This window comes from Pagrus pagrus (genome assembly GCF_965226575.1).
Source record: "Pagrus pagrus genome assembly, chromosome: 1".
In the NCBI taxonomy this organism is placed as follows: domain Eukaryota; kingdom Metazoa; phylum Chordata; class Actinopteri; order Spariformes; family Sparidae; genus Pagrus; species Pagrus pagrus.
Window position 1 is genome coordinate 1,345,110 of NC_140185.1, and position 20,622 is coordinate 1,365,731.

Genomic DNA, 20,622 nt, shown 5'->3' on the forward strand with positions numbered 1-20,622 from the left:
TGCCTGAGCTAAAGCGTTGTTGGCGTCATAAGTCTAACACAATTTGCATCGCAGATATTATGACTGCAAAGTTGCAACAGATTGTCATCAGTGGTAGTCTTGATCGTATTCCATGAGGAGGAAAAATAACATGACCATCAGAATAGTCCAGAACACTTCATTGTCTTCGGGTAATGATGATTCTGATTGTCACTGTGATCTAGAATGACCCGTCTGACTTGATGAATCCGTTACATGATGTCAGTGTTCATCACCGAAAGACAGATTCAAAGGTTGTGAGAAGTAAGAGATTAACTCCTCTGTTTCCACAAGAGGTTTGGAAGGAAAGAGATTACAGAGGCTGCTGTGTCAGTCCTCCAGCTCTGGAAGTAGTCATCCAATGTTGGCTTCATCTCTGCTGTTGTGTCAGGATTGGGGTGAGCTTTGTTCCCCTCCTCCCTCATATTTGAGGTATGTTGATTACTGCAGACTGTAATCTACACCATCGTCTCTTTGTTGGGGGCTTTGCTGAGGGTGTTTATGGACAGGGTCTGTTGGTTATGTGTGATGTGGGAAGGAAACGGAATCTGCAGTCTCACCTGCTGGTCAGTCATCTTCCACCTCTTGAACAGATGCATGTGGTAGCGTACAGATACCTGAGAAACAAATAAACATATTTCAGCACAACCGGCAAAGGTCAACTACAATTTAGTGTTTCAGATCAGGCCTGATAATGTATGGATGAGGGCAGAGTGACCTCTTGATCTGTGAGAGCAGTGGATATAATCTGAACAGTGGGAAGGGTCGGGAGGAATTGACTTGGCATTACACTGTGTACACAGTTGTATTGTTATGTTGTTCCTCCAGGGCCATGTTATATAAACTACTTCATCATAAGTCATCGTGTCTCCCAAGTTTTCTTTATCTCTCCTGAATGGTCAAGCTAGCCGAAATTCCACAACACTCATCACATGTCCTATCTACTTGTCAACAACCATCCACCTAGAGATGTGGTTGAAAGCCTGAGAAAAGCAAGTGAGCTTTAGCACCTTGAGCTTAGACTTTTTTGAACTACTATTTGTTTTTTATGTTTACTGTTCCCAAAGTTAGGAGTGAACTGTCACTCTCGAAAGATCCAGTTGTAATTTTTTTGCTGATTTTTTATTTTATTTAAAGCTTACAAATTATCTCAAGGATTGATTTAAAAGAAATTAGTTGAAGCTGCTAACCAATATTTTAATGTGACTGTAATGTGAAAAGGGTTGCTCATAGAGATGAACCCACAGATAATTATTACCAACGCTGCAGTCCCCCTCCGCTCGACAGTGTATTTTAACACTTTGCAGCTCATTGGTCGGCTTTGCACTTGGCTGGATTACACTTAACATACAATAAACATAGCACATCCTGTCTGAATGAGCAGGTAGACCCTGAACAACATACCGCCGTCCAGAAGACGTATATGGTAAAGAGGGCCAGTGTGAGGGCCAGGAGCCCCAGGGCCTCCATGCCGTTGGTGTTGTAAAGGTCCATGGCTCCTTGAACACAGAGCCACCCCGACAGGCTGGCCAGTGGTGTGATGAACAGGAAACACACTGTGTCTCCACACAGTGTCCGCCTCTGCTGCTGCACGGATGGAGAAGACAACCACTAGGGAGGAAGAAGGAGGAGGGTGAGGGCTGCTTAACAGTCGCTACCTCATAAATAACAAGTTCAACCCAAGATGATGGTGGTGGGCAGGGTGTGGGTGGGGCTATTTGACCGAAATATGGACACGTGAAGATAGGACACCTGGGGGGCTGAGTATTCCATTTGGCCAGCAGGTGGTGCTAAATGCTTGGATCCAGTGAACCTTTGCATGCAGTTGGTAGTGATATATGTGAGTGATAGCAGAAATCGTATTAAAACCCCTAAAAATCCAGTACAGAAGTTCTATAAATCTGCTAGGAACTTGAATTTACAGTATGTGTATGTATAATATATAGCTGATACTCAGTAGGGCTGCAAAAAGATTTTTTTAAAATGATAATAAGATATGATCATATCATCCATAACCAGGAAATAACACAGAAATACTGAGGTATGGGTCCAGTAATTACAGTATTACAACAAACTTGCTATCACTCCAAAACTGGTTGACAGCTCTGTTGAAAAGTGATGTTATTAATGTTCTCTGGTGCTTTTGAAGATTGTAAACACTAATAATCCTTGTAAACATAGAAATACACCTATTATATGATTTTGTTACTTCAAAATACAACATTCCTTTTCCTCTTCAACACCCTGGCAGACCTATTAAACAGGCAACCAAATGGGCCAAATGCAGCCCTTTAACTACAACATTTCAGCCCTTTGATCATTTTATTAGCAGGCTTACTAGCTCATGCATTACTTATGTCTGTTACTAAGCACAGAAATACACCTAATTCAACAAAAGGTTTTAACTCAGGCTTTTAATTAGAGGGAATTTACAAGAATCAAGTGGCAACTTGCTTTTAAGATTCAAAAATGAATGTTTTAAAGAAAACAAAAATGGCCTTGTTTTAACATGTACAGTAAATGTGAATGTGCAGTTCCTTGGCACTTCCCTTTTTTTCCAAATCTGGCCCTTCTTAAAAAGTAGTTGAATGGACCTGGACATGTTAAACTTGATTTGTTAAAAAGGATGAGAGAGGTCCCACCCAACTAACAGGACGCAGGGATGTTTAGTCAGAATGACTGAAATCACCTGTGTGAGTGTACCATGTGTGTGTCTCCAGAATAAACACAATCAACTGTGCACTACATCACTAATGCAAACTCTTGCACCTGTGTTTCTGTGCATGTGTCCAGCTTTGCCTGACAGCAGGCTTATGCTGTTCACTGTGTAACTCTGTTTAACCTGGCGGAAGACATGCTGCTTAATCAGCAGATTACTGGTCGTGACCACACATGCTGCAGGACGAGTAGGAAGAAGAGCAGGCCATTAATACACTCTCCTGTGCTGTCCTCTACAGAGCAGCAGGGGAAGGAAACACCTTCTAATCTGGCTCTGAAGCTAAGTGGCTTTAGGGGCAAAGGCAGTCCAGCCAACAGCAGCAGGTCCTCCAACTGAAGGCAGCAACTGCCAAGAGGCTCCACCCACTGACTGTGATATCAGGAGCCAGATGTACAAACCATAGATACACATAAAAAATTATGCAAATGCCACGCACATCTTCATACCTCATCTAGGAAAGAAAGGAGACTATGTTGTCTCCCAAAATGTTAAACTATTGCTTTAACTGATGAAAAGGAAGACATACAGTAGGTCCATACAAACCTTAAAGTGGTAATATGAGACTCGGCAACCAAACTGCTCTATGGAGACAAAGGTTACAGGCATGTGCTAGTAAAAAGGGAATTCTAAGGCTCAGATCTCCTGTACAGTATAGTTTAAAAGGCCTTTAAGAATAGCTGAAACTTCAGAATTCTGGCCATGAATTTATGAACTTTGAGCCGAGACATTATAAGCAACAGCAAACCTACAGATCAATAAAAGCCTGAGAACTCTACCTCTGTACAGTTGGAGACACTATCTCACATTCAATCTATTTAGGTGGACCATCCAATGTAGATTTTTCTCATGAAGTATTACTATTTTTTCAGCCATTTTCATGGTGGTAAAAAAAGCCTTCTTAACATCTAGCCATTAGATTTCTATGCACTTAGTAAGACTATGAAGTCAACATCATTTAGAGGACTGAATGTTATGATCCCAGTTTTATGTTCTCCTGTTCCCTGTTTTATTTTGAAAGCGTTGCCCTCATGTGTCGCATCTTGCCTTTCAGTTCCTCCTTCCAGTGTTTTTCCATTCCTTTCCCTCACCTGTCCTTTTCCCGCCTCACTCCACCTGTATCTGATCCCCTCGTTAGTGTGTCTGTAGTCTTTGTTCTCCCTCATGTCTTTGTCAGTTTGTTCTGTCTTCCCCCGTGATGCCACCCTGTGTTCTTCTCCAGTGTCTCCCGTTGGTATGTTTCTGATTTTCGTTCCTTGAGTTTTCATTAATTTGTACTTGGCTTCTCTTGTTTTTTGTATTTCAGCTTTGTTTAATACAGCTTGCTTTTTGTTCCCCAATCCAACCTCCCGTGTGTTGTCTTCATTTGGGTCCTCACCTTGTTTAACCATTAATCATAACACTGAATCACTGTTTTGCATTGTCCTAGTGCTGGTTTTTACTGACAAGAATTCCTTTTCAAACCAGACTAAATCATGGTTTCATCAAACTTTTAAACTAGCATAATTTTAAGAAACTGAAACCTTTCTTTAAACCTCACTTTGGTTTTTATTTTAAACCTAAACTAAATTTAATTCCATTGCACCAATGGTTTAAAGTTTTAATTTATGTTGTGATCCAGTATAGACTTTAAAGTCTCTGAGGCTACAGGCTCCCATGGATCCTGGCCGCGCCCGGGTTGTGGATCGTGGATGCGCCCACTGCCATGGCCCTGCCTGACACCCACCACTACTGTCGCTCATATTAGTCACATCTCTGTTACATACGTTCCACTACTATTATTGTAATGCATTACTACATACCATCCTTACCATTAATCACTACTACTGTTATTACTAGTAATCACATTTCCATGTGCTTTTCATTATTATTGCTGTAATACCTCTTTATGTACTTTCACTCCTGTCAACCATCGCTTATAATCGTATACATTGTGATCTCGTTGATCTGCTCTGTACATGCGACATCTATTGCACGTCTGTCCGTCCTGGGAGAGGGATCCCTCCTCTGTGGCTCTCCCTGAGGTTTCTTCCGCATTTTTTTTTTCCCTGTTAAAAGGCTTTTTTTGGGGGCAAGTTTTTCCTCACTCGAATCGAGGGTCGAAGGACAGAGGGTGTCGTCTCTGTACAGATTGTAAAGCCCTCTGAGGCAAACTGTGATTTGTGAATTTGGGCTATACAAATAAAATTTGATTTGATTTGATTTTGATTTGAGGAGGTCTAGCCTTTACACAAGGTCACAATGTAGATTTATTGTAATTTTTTAAATCGGAAGGGTTTAAAAAATGAAACAATGTTACAGTCCTTTATGGTACATCTATTTTAGAAAATGGAGAGTTGAGGATGAGTTAAAGAGTCTCACAGCGTGGAAAGTGAAGCTGCTCTGTAGTCTGGTGGTACAGCAGCAGATACTTCTGTATCTGTTGTCAGGTGGCAGCAGGGTGAACAGACTGTGGCTGGGTGGGTGTTGTCTTTTAGTATCTTTGGGCTCTGTGCAGACGTCTCACTTCACTGATGCTCTGTAGATGGTACCAGTGATGTTCTGGTGGTTTTAATCACCCTCTGTAGAGCCTTCCTGTCCCGGGCCGTGATGAACCATGCCAGTCTGTGATGTTTCCTGTCAGGATGATTTCTATTGCTCCTCTGTAACAGTTGACCAGAATTTGGCTCCAGAATTCAGCCTTCTTGAGTTTCCATAGTAAGTAGAGCCTTTTCTGTGCTATTTTAGCCAGGGTGTTGTTGTGTTGTGAAAATGATCAGTGATGAAATCCAAGGTACCTGAAACTGTTCACTTTCTCCACCTCAACTCCAATGATGTAGACAGGTGTGTGTCTATGGCAGAATTTTTGAGATGGATTTAACATGATGATAAAGTTCCACGAAGAAAGTAGGAGGGGACAGCCCAACTGAGTTTCACGATGCGACTCCATTTCTGTCGATCAGCAAGGAAACTGTCATGGAGCTGAACGGGCAGATTGGACAGTCAAACATGGCAGTGAAAGAAATGTACCTGTACTACCAATACTCCAACTCCTGGTGAGCCTGAGATTTTATGCCCCTGGATGCTTCCAGAGGGTGGATGGGGATCTGTTTTCCCTAACTGTCACTACACTGTCTTTCAGCAGATTGATAAATTACAGCTCACTACATTTTTAGCTAGCAAGCAGTCTAACATTTTGTTAAAGAAAAGCTACATAGCAGTTGAAAGTAGGTTAAAACGTTTTTCTCTCTTTTATAATTATTAGGTCTCGGCAGCATGCAAATCTATTTTTTATATATTGTATGTATCTCAATACTGATGAACCCAGGTTCATTTTGGTTTAATCAATACTTTGGCTTTACTAAATGGAGACTAGTTCTTAATCAATACTTTGGATTTACTAAATGGAGACTAGTTCTTAATTGAAATCAATTCTAAATCTCTATTTAGTCATTTTTAAACCTGGTTTAGATCAACTCTGATCAGAACTAATCTTAGATAAAACTAGAGACCATCTTGCAATATAGTCACAGCAGCCGCGACGGCCGTCAACATGTTCACATTCTGACCTGTGAATACTCAGTGGTCATTACTACATTATTACATGAGTAGGCCTACTCAGTACTCCATAGCAGCTCATGCTTCAGCAGATATCTCCAGGACCACGTTTTGCCATGATGACACACGCAAACACACTCACAAGGTGAAAACATTATAAGCCAGAGCTGTCGTGGCTCTTAGTGCTCTATCTTATGTACCATGGAGACTGCTTAAAAAGTTGGTTAACCTAAATAACATATACATTTTCTCATTTACCCCAAGTGATATCAAGCCATACTGATAGTTCTGCTTTATTTGTCGTGGTTTTTAGTTATTTGTCCGTACTCTCTGTACAGGGCTGAAGGTAAAGGTCTCAAAGACCTCACAGACTGATATGTCAAATCATGGACAAATATAACCCTTTAAGACTTGAATTCTGAGAAGCAGTGTGTTGATGAGCTACACTAGCCCTTTTCACACAGAGACTCTGCATTATCTCGGCAGTGAAGGTTCGCCAATTCTCTGCATTTGTTTGTTCACACAGAATCAAGCAGCTCCGGCGTAAAGCCGCACCAGTGTTAGTTCATACAGCACACTGGTGCTGCGGATCCAAAAGAGGGGTGACAGTACACACAGTGATGTTGATGTCTGTGTTTTTTTCTCAACGAGTTTCCCCCAGTGTCCACCTGTTAATCTGAACATGTACCCGCCGACTGTTTATAATCATATGGATACTGGTATAATGCTTGCATCCTGGTAAGTGACAAAGCTATATTTTTCGCTTTAAATGACATAATAATAATAATAACATAATCACCATCAATAAACAGGACGCTGTCTGACTCTCTCGTGGGGAGGGAGGCTGTTTTCTGGCGGAGGTCGGGAGGGCTGACCGTCGCGGTGATTTTTTTCAAGACAGTAGCCTAACTACAACAACACAATAGTGGAAGGAGACAAACACTTGGTGAGTTAAAGGTTTTTGCCGGGGACAGACGCTGTTTTTCAGGCAGAAATGTGGAAATGAGGACAGACACTTCTCCACTATAACGGCGGTATTGTTTTCCTCATATAAGTTGCCAAAGACACGACCAGTTACTAAGTTACTGTTGTTTGGTCCTGTAACGTTGCTTTGCGCGACATTTCTCTATATTTTGTTGAGTGAAGGACATGTTTAGTTATCAGACTGTGAACACCATCAGACCGACACGCTCCGCACCTCTGGCTCATCCATTCACACAGACTCCGGCTCGCCTCTGCTGCGGCTCTGATACTACCTCTGATACTACCTCTGATACTACCTCTGATACTACCTCTGATACTACCTCTGATACTACCTCTGATACTACCTCTGATACTACCTCCGGAGGCGCATCAGAGCTGCAGCGAAATTTCATCCCTCGCCGCATCTGAAACTTTCACACAGAGCAGGATATGGCGCATGATCCCCGTACTCAAAGGGCAGTGTGAATGGGGTTACTGACACAACATGACAATGCAGTGTATTTTGAGGGCCTACCTCAGTGAGAGGTTTCGGCAGGCGCTCCAGTGCAAACTGGTGGTGGCAGAGTTCACAGTGGCTGCTGTTGGAGGCGGTGAGCCAGTGCTCAAGGCAGGCTCGGTGAACCATGGCCAGGCTGCCAGAGCACTCGCAGGGGGATAGCAGCTCCCCTGAGGTCCTGCCTTCATGGCAGATCCTACAGAACGGCTCCTCGCTGCAAAGATTGACACACAAGAGACAAGAGGACAGCAAAGTGTATGTGAGTGTGTGAGGGTAAACATTTATCTTACTAGAGCTGTGCTGGTAGTTCTATGAAAAGGCTTCTCGCATATTTTCATGTCATAACCCCACACAGAAAGACTCAAGGTCTCGAATTTCGGGGGGCATACAACAAAATGAATTTGACCTACCCTCGTTGCACTTTCGCTGAATATTGCGAGGTCGAGCTTGTGCACCCACTTTAGAAGTTGTGCACACTAACACTTTGAGCTCAGCAGCCGCAGTGAAGATTTCAGCTGCAAAAAGGGCATAGATGTCTTTTTCAAATTAATTTGTGGGCTTCTGAAATCTTGGATTACACTGGACGAGCTGTCTGGAGCCATTTCATGTTTTTTTCCAGCTGTTTTTTACAAGTCCCCAGTTACTTCAGCTGTTTAAGAGAATGCTGCAACGCTGCTTGCTGCGAAGCTCCAGAAATGTTTTGTGGACTTCAAAATTTCACCTGACTTTCCATCAAAGAAGAGGAGGAGGGGAGGAGATTGTGACTGAATTATATTTTTTTTGGGTGAACTCATCCTTTAAGGCAGTGCTTGATTCATCCATACCTAGAGGATGGCTTGTTTTTTTACAGCTCTGCTTTAGGCTCTAGGAAAAAAATGGGATAGGATTTAAGCCCTCTTTAGGTTTCTGTGCAGGACCACAGTAAATTAATATATGTTTCTGTGTTGTTTACATGTACCATCATTGGCGGGAGAATGTTAGGATTGTTTGCTTGGGGGCATCAACTATATAAACATGATCTATTTTTACCGCTTAAATAACTGAAACATTTTTGCCTTCAGATAAGGTTGAATGACACATTAAACAACCTTCATGCTGTTGTTGAAGTTGTTGATGGTATTATTATTTATTTCATCCGTGACATGCTTTCCCATGCTTTTTTTATAGAGATGCAGTAACTCTCCCCATCAAACAGCTCTACAGAAGAGATGAGTCTGTGTGTTGTTGCCCCTCTGATGAAACTGTTACCTGTCTGTGATGGCTGCACGTTCTTCACTGGGCATGTCTGTGTGATAATGTGTTCCTTCTTGGTTGCAACCTTTGAGTTCCTCCTTCAGCCCGTGTTCAGGCATTAACTTGACCTCCCCCACAGGGCTGCACACCCTTTGGCCCAGGGGTTCCTCTGCTGTCATATCTGCTATATCAGGGGCCATTCACTCATGTCATGAGTATCACATCTGTGAGCAGACACAAAGGAACAGATATGCACAAACATGTAAAAATTCAGTAGCAACTAAATGTATTTTAAGATCAAAATGATCAACTTGCAATTAACAAGTAAGCTCAAGTGATGGAGGTACAGTTCATGATCCAACTGCACCAACACAAACAGTTTTGACACAGTGTCGAACACTAGACAGTTATTAAGATTTTCTGATGCTATGAATGAGTTGTTTCCATCAATTATATTTGACACTTTAGACCCATTTTCCACCGATATTTTCACTTGTGTTTAGACTCAGTGATGTTATGTATGAATACACCTGCAATGTTATAGTGAAATGTGTGGCAAATATAACTATAAAATGAATATTACAGATGACTCTTTTGATAAAGTTTATATTGTTAAAGTACACCTTTAAGGCCATAATCATGTCTTTGTGGCATAAAAAAATGTTATCAGACGTAATGTAGGTGCTAACTACAAACAGAACTCATGACATCATAACAATGTTATGTGTTGAAAACTTGTATGTTGAAGTAAACATGTATGTAACTCCTGATCTACCCTCTCACTGAAGTTACATAGAGCAGAAACCAGTGACACCACTGTACCATCAACATGACTCTGAAGCTGTTAGTTTAAGGTAAAAAAGTTAGATAATGTTGCTTTAACTTTCACCTCATGTCTGTGTGTTAAGTTTGTAGCTGGAGTGAAGACTTAGTTAGCCTAGCTTAGCATGATGACTAGAGGCAGAAGAAAACAGGATCTGGAAAAATCCATGTATTAACACCTTGTTTGTTTAATCTGTACACAAATAGATATGTAGAAATGAAACTGGGGGAGTTTCGTGCATATCAAGTGCTACTTGACAAACAACAGTTCATACGTCCATCCAGCATAGTGCTGCGTCTCTGGACAGGTGTCCAGATACAATCTGTGAGCCCCCTTACAGTATACAAAGAAACAGTCATACTGTACATCTGATGCCATGAGTTGGCGCAGCTATACCTATTCAAATCAGGAAATATGTGTTCAATTATAACTGAGCAGTACCATAGCATCTGGTGCCAAATGAATTGTGTAATTGAGTCTGCTCCACTCAGAGTATTTTGACAATGTATTAAATGACTGTGTTATGTAAAAGGTGACACTTGTGGTGATGAACCCACAGAGAATAGTCGCCAATACTGCAGTTCCCCTCACCTGTACGGAGCTTTTTAGACTCAATATTTTGACCTACAACTTTCTCCTCTTTTGGTTCAGTGTGACTGCTTGTATGCTACAGGGAGCAAACTGCAGACAGCCAACACAACCAATTAATTTTTCTTGTTTTTCCTATAACTTTACTAATTGTTTCCCTCTGACCGCTCTTGTCGAAAACATCATTTCCAGCAGCTGTTTTCAGTGAAAAAGCTTTGATTCACCCACTGTACAATACCTGCCCAGCAACAAACAACAGACACACACAGCAACTTTCTAGTCAACACAGACGGAGGATTTAGCAGCTAAAGATTCTCAGGATTCGGTGGAGGCCAAACTGAAGCTCAAAGAAGAGTGAATATCCGACTTCAAATGGTATGGGGATAGAACAGTGACATAATTAACACTGAAAAACAAAACATGAAGAAAATAACACAGACAGATCTTTCTTGTATTTGTGTGATGATGATGTGTTTTTCAATAACAAGTTTATAATTTTTTCAGTTCAGGTTTTGTTTTCAACACCAAATTCTAATGTCACTGTTCAGCTTTACAGGCAGATACTGTGTCAGTGTTGGTTATTTTCTGAAAACAGGTGAAAATCTGTCAGTGCAGAGAGAAATTTCCCACTTGTTTCCAATAAAATTAACTTGCTCTCTGTTTAATCTTTTCCGTTACAGGAGGGCAGTGTTATATTATTCTTGTTTGTTTCACATTTTTATTGCATTGGCAGATTTTTTCGCTTTCACATTATGTGAACTTTTTTTTTCTTTGTTTTTCAGTGTAGATTTGAAGTGTAAATGTCTGATGCAACAGAGTCAACAGTGAGGTGACGTCCACTCATAACATTTGTTCTTGAGCTTCTTTGTAACTGGCTTGATTGTCACCTCTCTCTATTCACTTTCACATTATTGTTAAGAAAAAGGCAGGCCTATTGCAAAGAGCTGGCTCAGGTCAACATATGGTGCTGTTCACAAACACATATACAGTGACGCATGAAACACAACACTGAACTGCTGCAGAGCAGAGCCAGTCACATATAATAGAGCTAATGACGGCTAGCCAAAAGCAACAAGTTAACTTATAATTAGTATATAGTAATATCATTTATAACAGTAGTCTTACCATCAACTTGATATCCACAGACACCGATGGTGTGTGCTCCCAGTGAAAACCAGCCCTTCCCTTCTGTGTATATCAGATAGTGTGTGTGTAAGGAAGCCTCTCCTCCTAATGCCTGCCAGCAGATTAACGTGGCTCATGGACGGCGATGAGAATAGTGAAGGATTAGACAGAGGGGAAAGTAAGGGCCAGGCCAGACAAATGAAAATCACATCAGAGTGAGTTACACCAAGCGGGAGCACCACCTCACCATTTCCCCCCTTAATCCTGTTAGGGGGCTACCAGGCAGGCAGCAGAGCGAGCCTTTCACTGGCCTCCCAGCTCCTATGGTAATACAGGCTGCTTGTATCCATAGCTTCTACCACAGGTGAGGAAGGACATGAGACTGTGTCGTTGTTGTTTTGGTTATGTCTGGTTTAAGATGAGGATGCTGCATGTCTATGGTGGGGAAAGTTCCTTATTCTTTGATTTAGAGCCCACTCCAGTGTTGCAGACATGGAACTCTGGACAAACAAACAGTATAAAAACAATCATGACTTGATTTTAATGTCCTCTGGCTTGTTGGTAAAGCTTTAAAAGGCCACCTACAGAGCATTCTCTCTTCACTTTCAATCACATCATCCAATGCAAATGTATAAGATCTTCAGAAATATGGTCATAAGAATGCAACCAAATGCTTTCCTGTTAATACTGTATATTTTTTACAATAGCTCATGTGTATCAATTTCTGATATATTTTAGTTTTTGTTCTGCTCAATTTATTTATTCACAGCTGATGTTGCTGATATTGATAATGTTTTATCTTACATCTTCTAATCATGCCCAAGCCATTTCCTTTAAAAAAAATCATAGAAACTGGCAGTAATTACTGGGAAAATAATGTTTGATTAGTATACTGTACTTCCAAGTGATGGATTCCAGTTGCCGAAAAAAAAAAGCACAATAAATAAATACATTTTTACATCTCGGGTGTCTCAAAAGATGTTTGTGGAGCATTGTGTGGGCAGAGAGAGTTGGGTGCAGAGCCAGACCAGAGTCACATCAGATTCTACTCTGATCCTGAGCTGTTTACTTTTTTAATCTTTATCTTTTATCAACCTGACTGCAGCAATGATCTGCAGAGGTGACCTCCATTGTCAGGTGTTTCTGTAATGTTGACTGCTGACTGGAGCTGGAGGGGAAATGTATTTACTTCATGAATGTAACATTACAGAGAGGAAAGATTCAAACACACTGACATGTGTCTGTGTCCTGTGTACAAACTCGCTCCGCTGGTGGTGAATCACCATCAAACAACCACCACGGCTGATGAACATTTATCCGACCTGACTGAGGCACAAATGTTTAAGTTTTATTATCGCCATTTTTGGTTTTGTTCACTGACCTCCCTCCTCACTCGCTGACTCCTCCAGAAGTTTATAGCGACAGAGGACAAAATGAAATAACCAAACTGAATATGTAATAAAATTAAAAGTTACACTTCTGATGCACTCATGCACTGATTCACTCGTCTTCCTCCTTCTACTGATGAAAGATAATAGAACACTCTTGGTTTAGGATACACATGTGAATCATGCAAGTAACATTACAGTTGTAAAAAAAATGGTCTTTACATGTCAATCAAACTTTTGACTTACACAGTTTGTTGTCTTTGTTCTTTTTGAGAGGATCAGAGATGGCAGCATATCATTGCCTGGTAATGACACTGTCTGGAAGTTATTGAAGCCTCGGTCTGGTCTTGATGTCAAAAAAGGGTCTGGAGCAAACAGAGACACGTTCAGTACACCTCTGACAGAGCAGTGCCTCTGAAGCTCATTTTGTTTTTGTCCCAGCCTCTCTGCCTTCCAAAATCCTGAGGACAACACAGAACCAGGTGATAGGCATTATCTCACCTCTCTTATGATGCTGAACTGCAAACTAGTATACATTAAGGACCTCTTCATCTGTCAGAAGCTTTTCCACCGTGATAAAAATAAAACTTGTTGATCATAATGACAGAGAGGAGGAATTACAGAGCAGCAATAGAAATCATCCTGACAGGACAGTCAAAAACTGGCGTGGGATGAGCACAGCCCAGGACAGGAAGGCTCTGCAGCGGGTGATTTAAACCAAACCAAAGGATATTAAAAGCTCTTACCTACCGCAACAAGAGTCAGTTCACCCTGCTGCTGTCAGGCAAAAGATACAGTATCTGCTGCCATACCACCAGACTACAGAGCAGCTTCTTTCCTCAGGCTTTGAGACTCATCCTCCACACAAAGTTTATTATTATGACTTAGTATTCAGTCATCCATTTACATATATATATAATTTTTGTTTTGCAAGCAGCAAAAAGGGAACAGCAACCTGTTCATTGTGTTGTAATATATAAATGAACCTTGTACCTTGTGTGAAGTAGTAGCAGATTCAGGGCCAAGCCTGTGTTCTAAAGGACGCCCTTTCATTCATATTTATAGTCTGTTCTCTCTTTCCACACGTAAGCTCAGATGAAAGTCCTGCTGAAAAATAACTCCTAAGTATAGAGGAGAAAGAGAAGGACTTTATGTAAGTGACAGAGCAGTCTTTTTCTTTCTCTCTCTTTGCTCTCTAATCCTGTCTGTTATTCATTCCCAGGCTGCTCCTGACAAAGCCCAGAGGGAACGCACATCACTGGGAATTCCTTCATGAGCAGACTGAGGGGGTGGATAATTCCTTTGACAGCGGCAGGACAGCAGCGTCCCAGACATGCTGGATAAAAACATGTACACAGGGCCCCGTCACGTTGCTCTGAAGAAAAGCTACTTCCTGTCCTCTCTGTGGCTGGTGGTGGGTGCTGGCCTGTTTGACGCTGCCTCTGGTCTGGGTCTGCTGATGTTGTGTCTGGGCTTTAGTCAAGGTCTATTTGTGATCAGCGGAACCTTCAACCCCCTCCTCCATTTACATTGTGTTAGATGAGAGTGGGGCCCTCTCTAATCCTGCTCAGGGCAGGAGCGAGGGGCCACTCTCCAGTCTATCGATCCTTCGCTTCATCAGGTCCCATAACAGCCATTAAAAGATGTTAATCCAGCATGTGCCTCAGTCTGGATCGATAGTAGACAAAAGCACTGTAGGAGGCTGTCTGGACATTAACTCACACATGTGCTTTATGCTTTACCTGTCCTGTACGCCATCAAGATCATGATAAAGATACAAGGAACACCTGCTCCTAAGAGATACAAGTATTATTATTATTATAGCAGTAAAAATTAGAAGGGGTTGAAGGGGTTGACTTCAATGGAAGCAGTTTGTACAATGTTATGTCCCATCATTTGTAAAGTCAATGTGTTGATGGCTGTTCTGCAAGTCAAAACTAAAAGGTGTAAAGCCTGCCATCGTAGCTGCATCCCGCTGCCTCCCGGATCTCATTCCAAAACCCTAAAGTGAAGATTTCAGACATGATTTTTAACTCTACTGACAACTGTAGGTAAAAGAGACAAAAGGGAAAGATGGAGGACATCAGGTTCTTTTAAAGCAGAACCAGTGTCAACAGCTTTGTGAATAAGAAAGATCTGTAATCAAACAATGATCCTTTCTGACGTCAGTAAAGACAAAGACAGCTCAATGCTTCAGGAGACACAATCTCAGGTTATGTCTTTAATGGCATAGCAGCAGGGCCGCCCCTGACCTAATTGGGGCCCTAAGCAGAATTTTATTTTGAGGCCCCCCACAATTACAAAATGACTCTTTCAACAATGGAAGAAGCCTTTTACAGATGCACACGTCTGCATTTTCTGGATGCAAAGTCATCAATGAGGTCATCATATGACAGCTGCTGTGCCACTTCTGAGTTGATGCTTATGATAGCCAGGCCACTCAAGCGTTCTTGTGCCATTGATGAGCTTCAGTTTTTGCTCAGCAAAGGCAACTGTAACAGGGAGAGTTACTGCAATGGGACTAGCCTCCTCACAAAGATTAACAAAAATTATCCTCTCTTCTGTCTCATGATTAGCATGCTAGCAGCTGAGGTGTTCATGTCACAACATACCCACCTTCAAGTGAAGCACGAGCCTCCTCTTGTATTGACTTTGTCTTTCTTTTGCTTGCTCCCGATTCATATTGCCGTTTGGACGCCATCTCTCCACCTGCATCCAACTGCCTGTCGGCGCATCTGACCGCTGATTGGTCAGATGCTGCGTGCTGTCAATCATTGCGGCAACATGTGCGGTGTCAGATTACTCGTCTCTTTTTTTTCTCTCCTGCCTCGGGCCGACTTGGTGCTCTAAGCGCGCCTCACGGCAGCGATGCGCATCCTTTGCGCATTTGCAGAGAATGCGTCCCCTTGCGCAAAATGGGGCCCCCCACGGATCGTGGGGCCCTACGCACAGTGCGTGTTCTGCGTCTAGGGAGGGGCGGCGCTGCAAATACGACTACAACTAATAATAATATTCATTATGATTTGATGATATTTCTATATTTAAATATTTTTATATACTTATTTATACATTCAGTACTTAGGTTCTATATTCCTACACTGCTGTTTGCTGCTGCAACACTTAAAATTTCTCCATTGTGGGTCAAATAAAGGATTATCTTAATTTTTCTTATCTAATCTTATACTGTTATGAATTAAATTCACCAAGAGATGGCGACATTTTACCTCTATAAAAACAGCCCAAAACTTCTATTGATAGCATAGATTGATAGGCTATAAACCTGAGCCAACATACGACCACCAACTGGTCAGTTAACCACTCCTTTTTCAACAGAGGTGAATGTATAGCAGTTAACAAGACATTCAATAAATGATAATCGTCAGTGTATTCTGGTTAAAACGGTAAGGACACCCATCATACTCAAAGTCATTGTCCGACACCTCTACATCAGATAAATATTCTGCCATGTTGCACAGAAATAGCCGACGAAAACAAAATGAAACAGCTGAGTTTTTGCAGCGCATGTCTATGACGTCATCAAAAGTTTGTTTGAAAAAATCACAGTGTGACGACGACAACAAGGTAGCTGAGCTGACATGATGATAACACTGGCCATTCATGACAAAATGTAGGTGAAATGAGCGAGTTTCGCGGCAGATAATTCGTATGTAGAAGGTCCATTGCCGTGGCCCCCGTGCGCTGCGGTCATGATCGGTTGGATCTAACTAACGTCCGAAGGACTCCGAGCTGCACTACAATTGTCTGTGTGAGTATACGAGCATAATTACACCTATAAATAAGGTCCAGGTGTCAAAAAAACGGAGTTCCCCTTTAATGCTGTTTCTTTTATAAATTGCAGTCGGGGAATAAAAGACCCACAATAATTATTCTACTGTGTCCAGTCTCCTCATTCATGACCTGGCCACATATATAGAAACCTCCAATCACTGTGTACGATTGTCAAATTGTCTGCTTCAAAAGTTTAAAAACCTGCTGATTCAGCCATCAGAAATGGGGTTTCGCACATTGTTAGATGATCCAACATGCGCTTTATTTGAAGCATATGAAGGCTTTAAGAATATAAAGTTGAATTACATTTTATAAAACAAAAAATGAGCTGGTCATGTCATAAATAGAAAGTGGGCTGAGCTCTGAGCCAGGGACTCAGACAGGGCTTGCCAGGACTGTTTGAAGTAAGGAAAGGGATCACTGAGTGTTTTATCTGGGGGACACAACGATTTGATGCTAGCAGACCTTTCAAGGGTCTTTTTTTAAAACACAGATAAGAGAATAGGCAAGTGGCTGAAGAGGAGCCGTCAAAACAAGCCCTAGAACAGAAAAGCTCACGGACTGAACACTCAAGCCTTTTTTCACCAGTCCAAAACTTATTTGCTAATTATTTTGCTCCGTTGTGTATTGTGACACAAGCCTCTGGATGTATTTTTGTATTTAACATCACTGAGTGTGCATCCAGAATCTGACAGTAAATGTGTTCTGCTGTACCTTTCCCATTAAAGGAAGAATCCATTAGCTTTCAGAGGACTAATCTATGGAGAATGTTCTATCAGTCGGCACTATCAGCAGCTCCTCCAGTTGAGGAAGGGTGATGTCTCTGTTTAAAATGGATCCTAAAGACAAGAGAGAAGTGAGCGCGCCAAGTGACTCATGTCAAGTGGACATCCTTATCTATGAAGGATGGGGTGGCTCTCTCTTTCAGTGGCTCCATGGCTCCCAAGGCAGGCAGAGCTGGTGAATACTCAGGCAGAGAGGAAGTGTACTGCAGGCTTCAGCCAGGGAGGATAGGTGCTCTGATTTTAGAAGAATCTTCTGATTAAGAAGTAAGACGTTCTAGAATTTGGAAAGAACAGAAGGTAGTGCAGGTCAGCTGGGATAGTGTGGCCCGCTCAGGTCTTCTTCACAGTGGTGTAAGATGTCACAAAGTCCAACAAGGTAGGACTTGAGGAGGAGGAGAGGTTGATCAGTCCAGAGCAGACAGCACTACTCCAGGCGACTTGTCCGACCTGCAGATAGCCGGAAGCCACAGGCCACCATGACGGAGTGGACCCTGCTTAAACGTCTCCTGGATGCTGTCCACCAGCACTCCACCATGATCGGTCGCCTGTGGCTCACAGTCATGGTTATCTTCCGGCTGCTCATTGTCGCCGTGGCAACTGAGGATGTGTACACTGACGAGCAGGAGATGTTTGTCTGCAACACGCTGCAGCCAGGATGCTCCACCGTCTGCTACGACGCTTTCGCACCCATTTCTCAACCTCGCTTCTGGGTTTTCCATATCATCAGTGTCTCCACACCGTCCCTCTGTTTCATCATCTACACATGGCACAACCTGTCCAAGCTGCCCCACAGCACCACCCAGAGGCAGGGGCAAGGTCCAGGGGATATCTCAGGGAAGGAAGGCCTAGATGTAGGCCAAGGCGGTGGAAGGGAGGTGTATGATCAGAGCTGCGACTCAGATAGCTGCTCCATCCCCTCTCATAAGCATCTAGGTCACAGCCTGGCAGACGTGCTGGAGGGCATCCCTGCCCGCAACCTCCAGAGGGGAGGTCCTAACAACATGGTGTCCTTGGGTCACACCCGAGCTTGTACCTTCAGGGAGGGCAGTGCAGAGGGCCATATAGTGTCTGGTGGGGTTCTGTCTAAGTGTTATGTCTTCCATGTGTGTTTACGGGCTGTTCTGGAGCTAGGCTTTGTCCTGGCCCAGTGGAAGCTGTTTGGCTTCCAGGTACCTGTCCATTTCCTGTGTACCTCGGCCCCCTGCAGCCAGCCAGTGGACTGCTATGTCTCCAGGCCCACGGAGAAGACCATCTTCCTGCTGTTCATGTTCTGCGTGGGTGTTTTCTGTATCCTGCTCAATCTGCTGGAGCTCAACCACCTGGGTTGGAAGAAGATCCGGCAGGTGGTGAGGCTGAGGGAGAAGGCATCCTGGGGAGGCTGCCCAGGTATGAGGGGAGGATATGAAACCTTCCCTCCAGACAGCCCTTCTCTCACATCCTCTTTAGGCTTCAGAGACTTGACCAGCACCACCTCTCTGCCAATTTTGGACGTGGTGGTGGGTCACCAGCCTACCTGGACCTGTGCTGTCAACTGTGACAGGATGAGGGGGTCTGAGGAGGTCAGAGGAATTAGACTGGAGCAACCAAAGAGACAGGACTCCCATAAAGGAGAGAGGCAGCCTCTGAAGACTAAGAGAGAGTTCAGAGGTTCAAAGCAGAGGAGTGCTGAGGTCTGGATCTAGTCTGCAACCAAAGGGGGGGAAGCATGCTGCCACCTTTATTTGTCTACACCCATGGAGCTCACTTTGGAATACAAAGGGTTCCCAGCAAACTTCATGATTTAAATGATGGGTCAACCCAAATAACAAAAAATCGTATTTTCTTACTTCCATTATACATAGCCACGCAGATAGATTTTTATTTGGGAGACTTTTTACTGCCACCAAAATACAATGGAAGGGAATGAGATTTTATCTTTCATGTTCAACTTCACAGCATGGACAAATTACATTAATCAACATATGTTTCAAAAAATAGCTCCAATTATTATTAATCAGGATAACCCACAGTCCAGGCTTTCAGCAGTTTCAGCGATTCTTCTCAGCACAAAATATGTCGGATGAGAACTTTTCACAGGCTGTGTAACCCAGAACCAGGTGACTGTTTTATTGAAATATACACTTTAATTTTTTAACATGCACCACAAACTGATTTCCCCCCCAATTTACTGGCTTGGAGGCAGAAACCCGAGAGACAGATATCTAAAAACCAGGATACATAAAACCAAAACTATCTGCATCGCTCGACACAGCAAGAGGTCCATCTAAACCGCTTAAAAGCTAAACCAACGCAGAACTGCCTTGCACTGAATCATCTTTTTATGAAGGTTAAAAAAATATCATATTAAAATATAAATGGTAAATGCTATATGGTTTGATTTTAATAGGGGGCGTCTTTCTACAGTTCCAGGCCTCTCACTCCCCACTGCATTTCCTATTATAACTACTGATATTATCAAAAGTCAAAATAACAACAGAATTATAAAAACAATAAGATGGTCTAAATATTGTAAAGACCTCTCAGTATATTGCAAACATTTCAGGCAAAACAGAAACTACAGCAGCTAATGACCAGCAAGTTTTCTCTCCAACAGTTTCAACAAAATCTGACCAAGCAGAGCCTTCATGAAGGAGGATTTACTGCAGGACTAGTTACCTAATAAATGGCAACTGAGTTTATGTTTCTTGTTATTTGGGTGAACTAACCCATCCTTTCATCAGAAACTAGGCGACTAGAAATCAGCCTGGTTGTATAACTTATATCCACCATGATAATCATGAGAAAACTCCAAGCAGTGATGTTTAAAGCAACCTGCTCTTCACTTAAACGTCACTACTTTGGTGCATTAAATAATTTGGACATTAGAGCCCTGCAGTGTGTTTTTGTTTTTAGGCTCTTTGTTTTGAGACACTTTTAGAGAAAATTATAATTAAATAAATTAAAATTATACAGTTTTAAATGATCCAGGATTAAACTGGCAAAGGTTAGATAAAAGTACAATAAATAAATAAATGAAGTCCTTTGTAGCAGACTTGTTTGTTTTGTGTTTCCTTCACCAGCAATAGTCTTGAGTAATGATGTCACAATAGTGGAAAAAAATATATAAATAAATCCTTTCATTGGAACTAAAAGCAGCCACG

General features: G+C 42.3%; 2 protein-coding genes across 2 annotated transcripts; one reads left to right on the forward strand and one right to left on the reverse strand.

Moving 5' to 3' along the window:
* Positions 1–200: 200 nt before the first annotated feature.
* LOC311257899 (E3 ubiquitin-protein ligase MARCHF3) lies at positions 201–13,197 on the reverse strand. The gene is made up of 5 exons (XM_084353858.1): positions 13,155–13,197; positions 9,000–9,208; positions 7,770–7,965; positions 1,423–1,629; positions 201–635 (listed from the first exon to the last, which is right to left on the reverse strand). Exons 2-5 carry the CDS (start codon positions 9,182–9,184, stop codon positions 477–479), a joined length of 747 nt encoding a protein of 248 aa, XP_084209984.1. The 5' UTR covers positions 9,185–9,208; positions 13,155–13,197; the 3' UTR covers positions 201–476.
* A 4,761-nt stretch (positions 13,198–17,958) lies between these two features.
* Positions 17,959–19,164, forward strand: gjd6 (gap junction protein delta 6; the record flags this gene model as incomplete). Its single annotated transcript, XM_084353809.1, has 1 exon — positions 17,959–19,164. The coding sequence occupies one exon, from the start codon at positions 17,959–17,961 to the stop codon at positions 19,162–19,164; it is 1,206 nt and encodes a 401-aa protein (XP_084209935.1).
* Positions 19,165–20,622: the final 1,458 nt, after the last annotated feature.

Excerpts from the sequence above, each read along its gene's own strand:
- LOC311257899 (XM_084353858.1), bottom strand. The coding sequence starts at position 9,184 with ATGGCCCCTGATATAGCAGATATGACAGCAGAGGAACCCCTGGGCCAA. Across the intron at positions 1,630-7,769 it reads TGCCGAAACCTCTCACTGAG|TGGTTGTCTTCTCCATCCGT; the intron begins GTAGGCCCTCAA and ends CTTCCTCCCTAG. Across the intron at positions 636-1,422 it reads TATACGTCTTCTGGACGGCG|GTATCTGTACGCTACCACAT; the intron begins GTATGTTGTTCA and ends TTTGTTTCTCAG.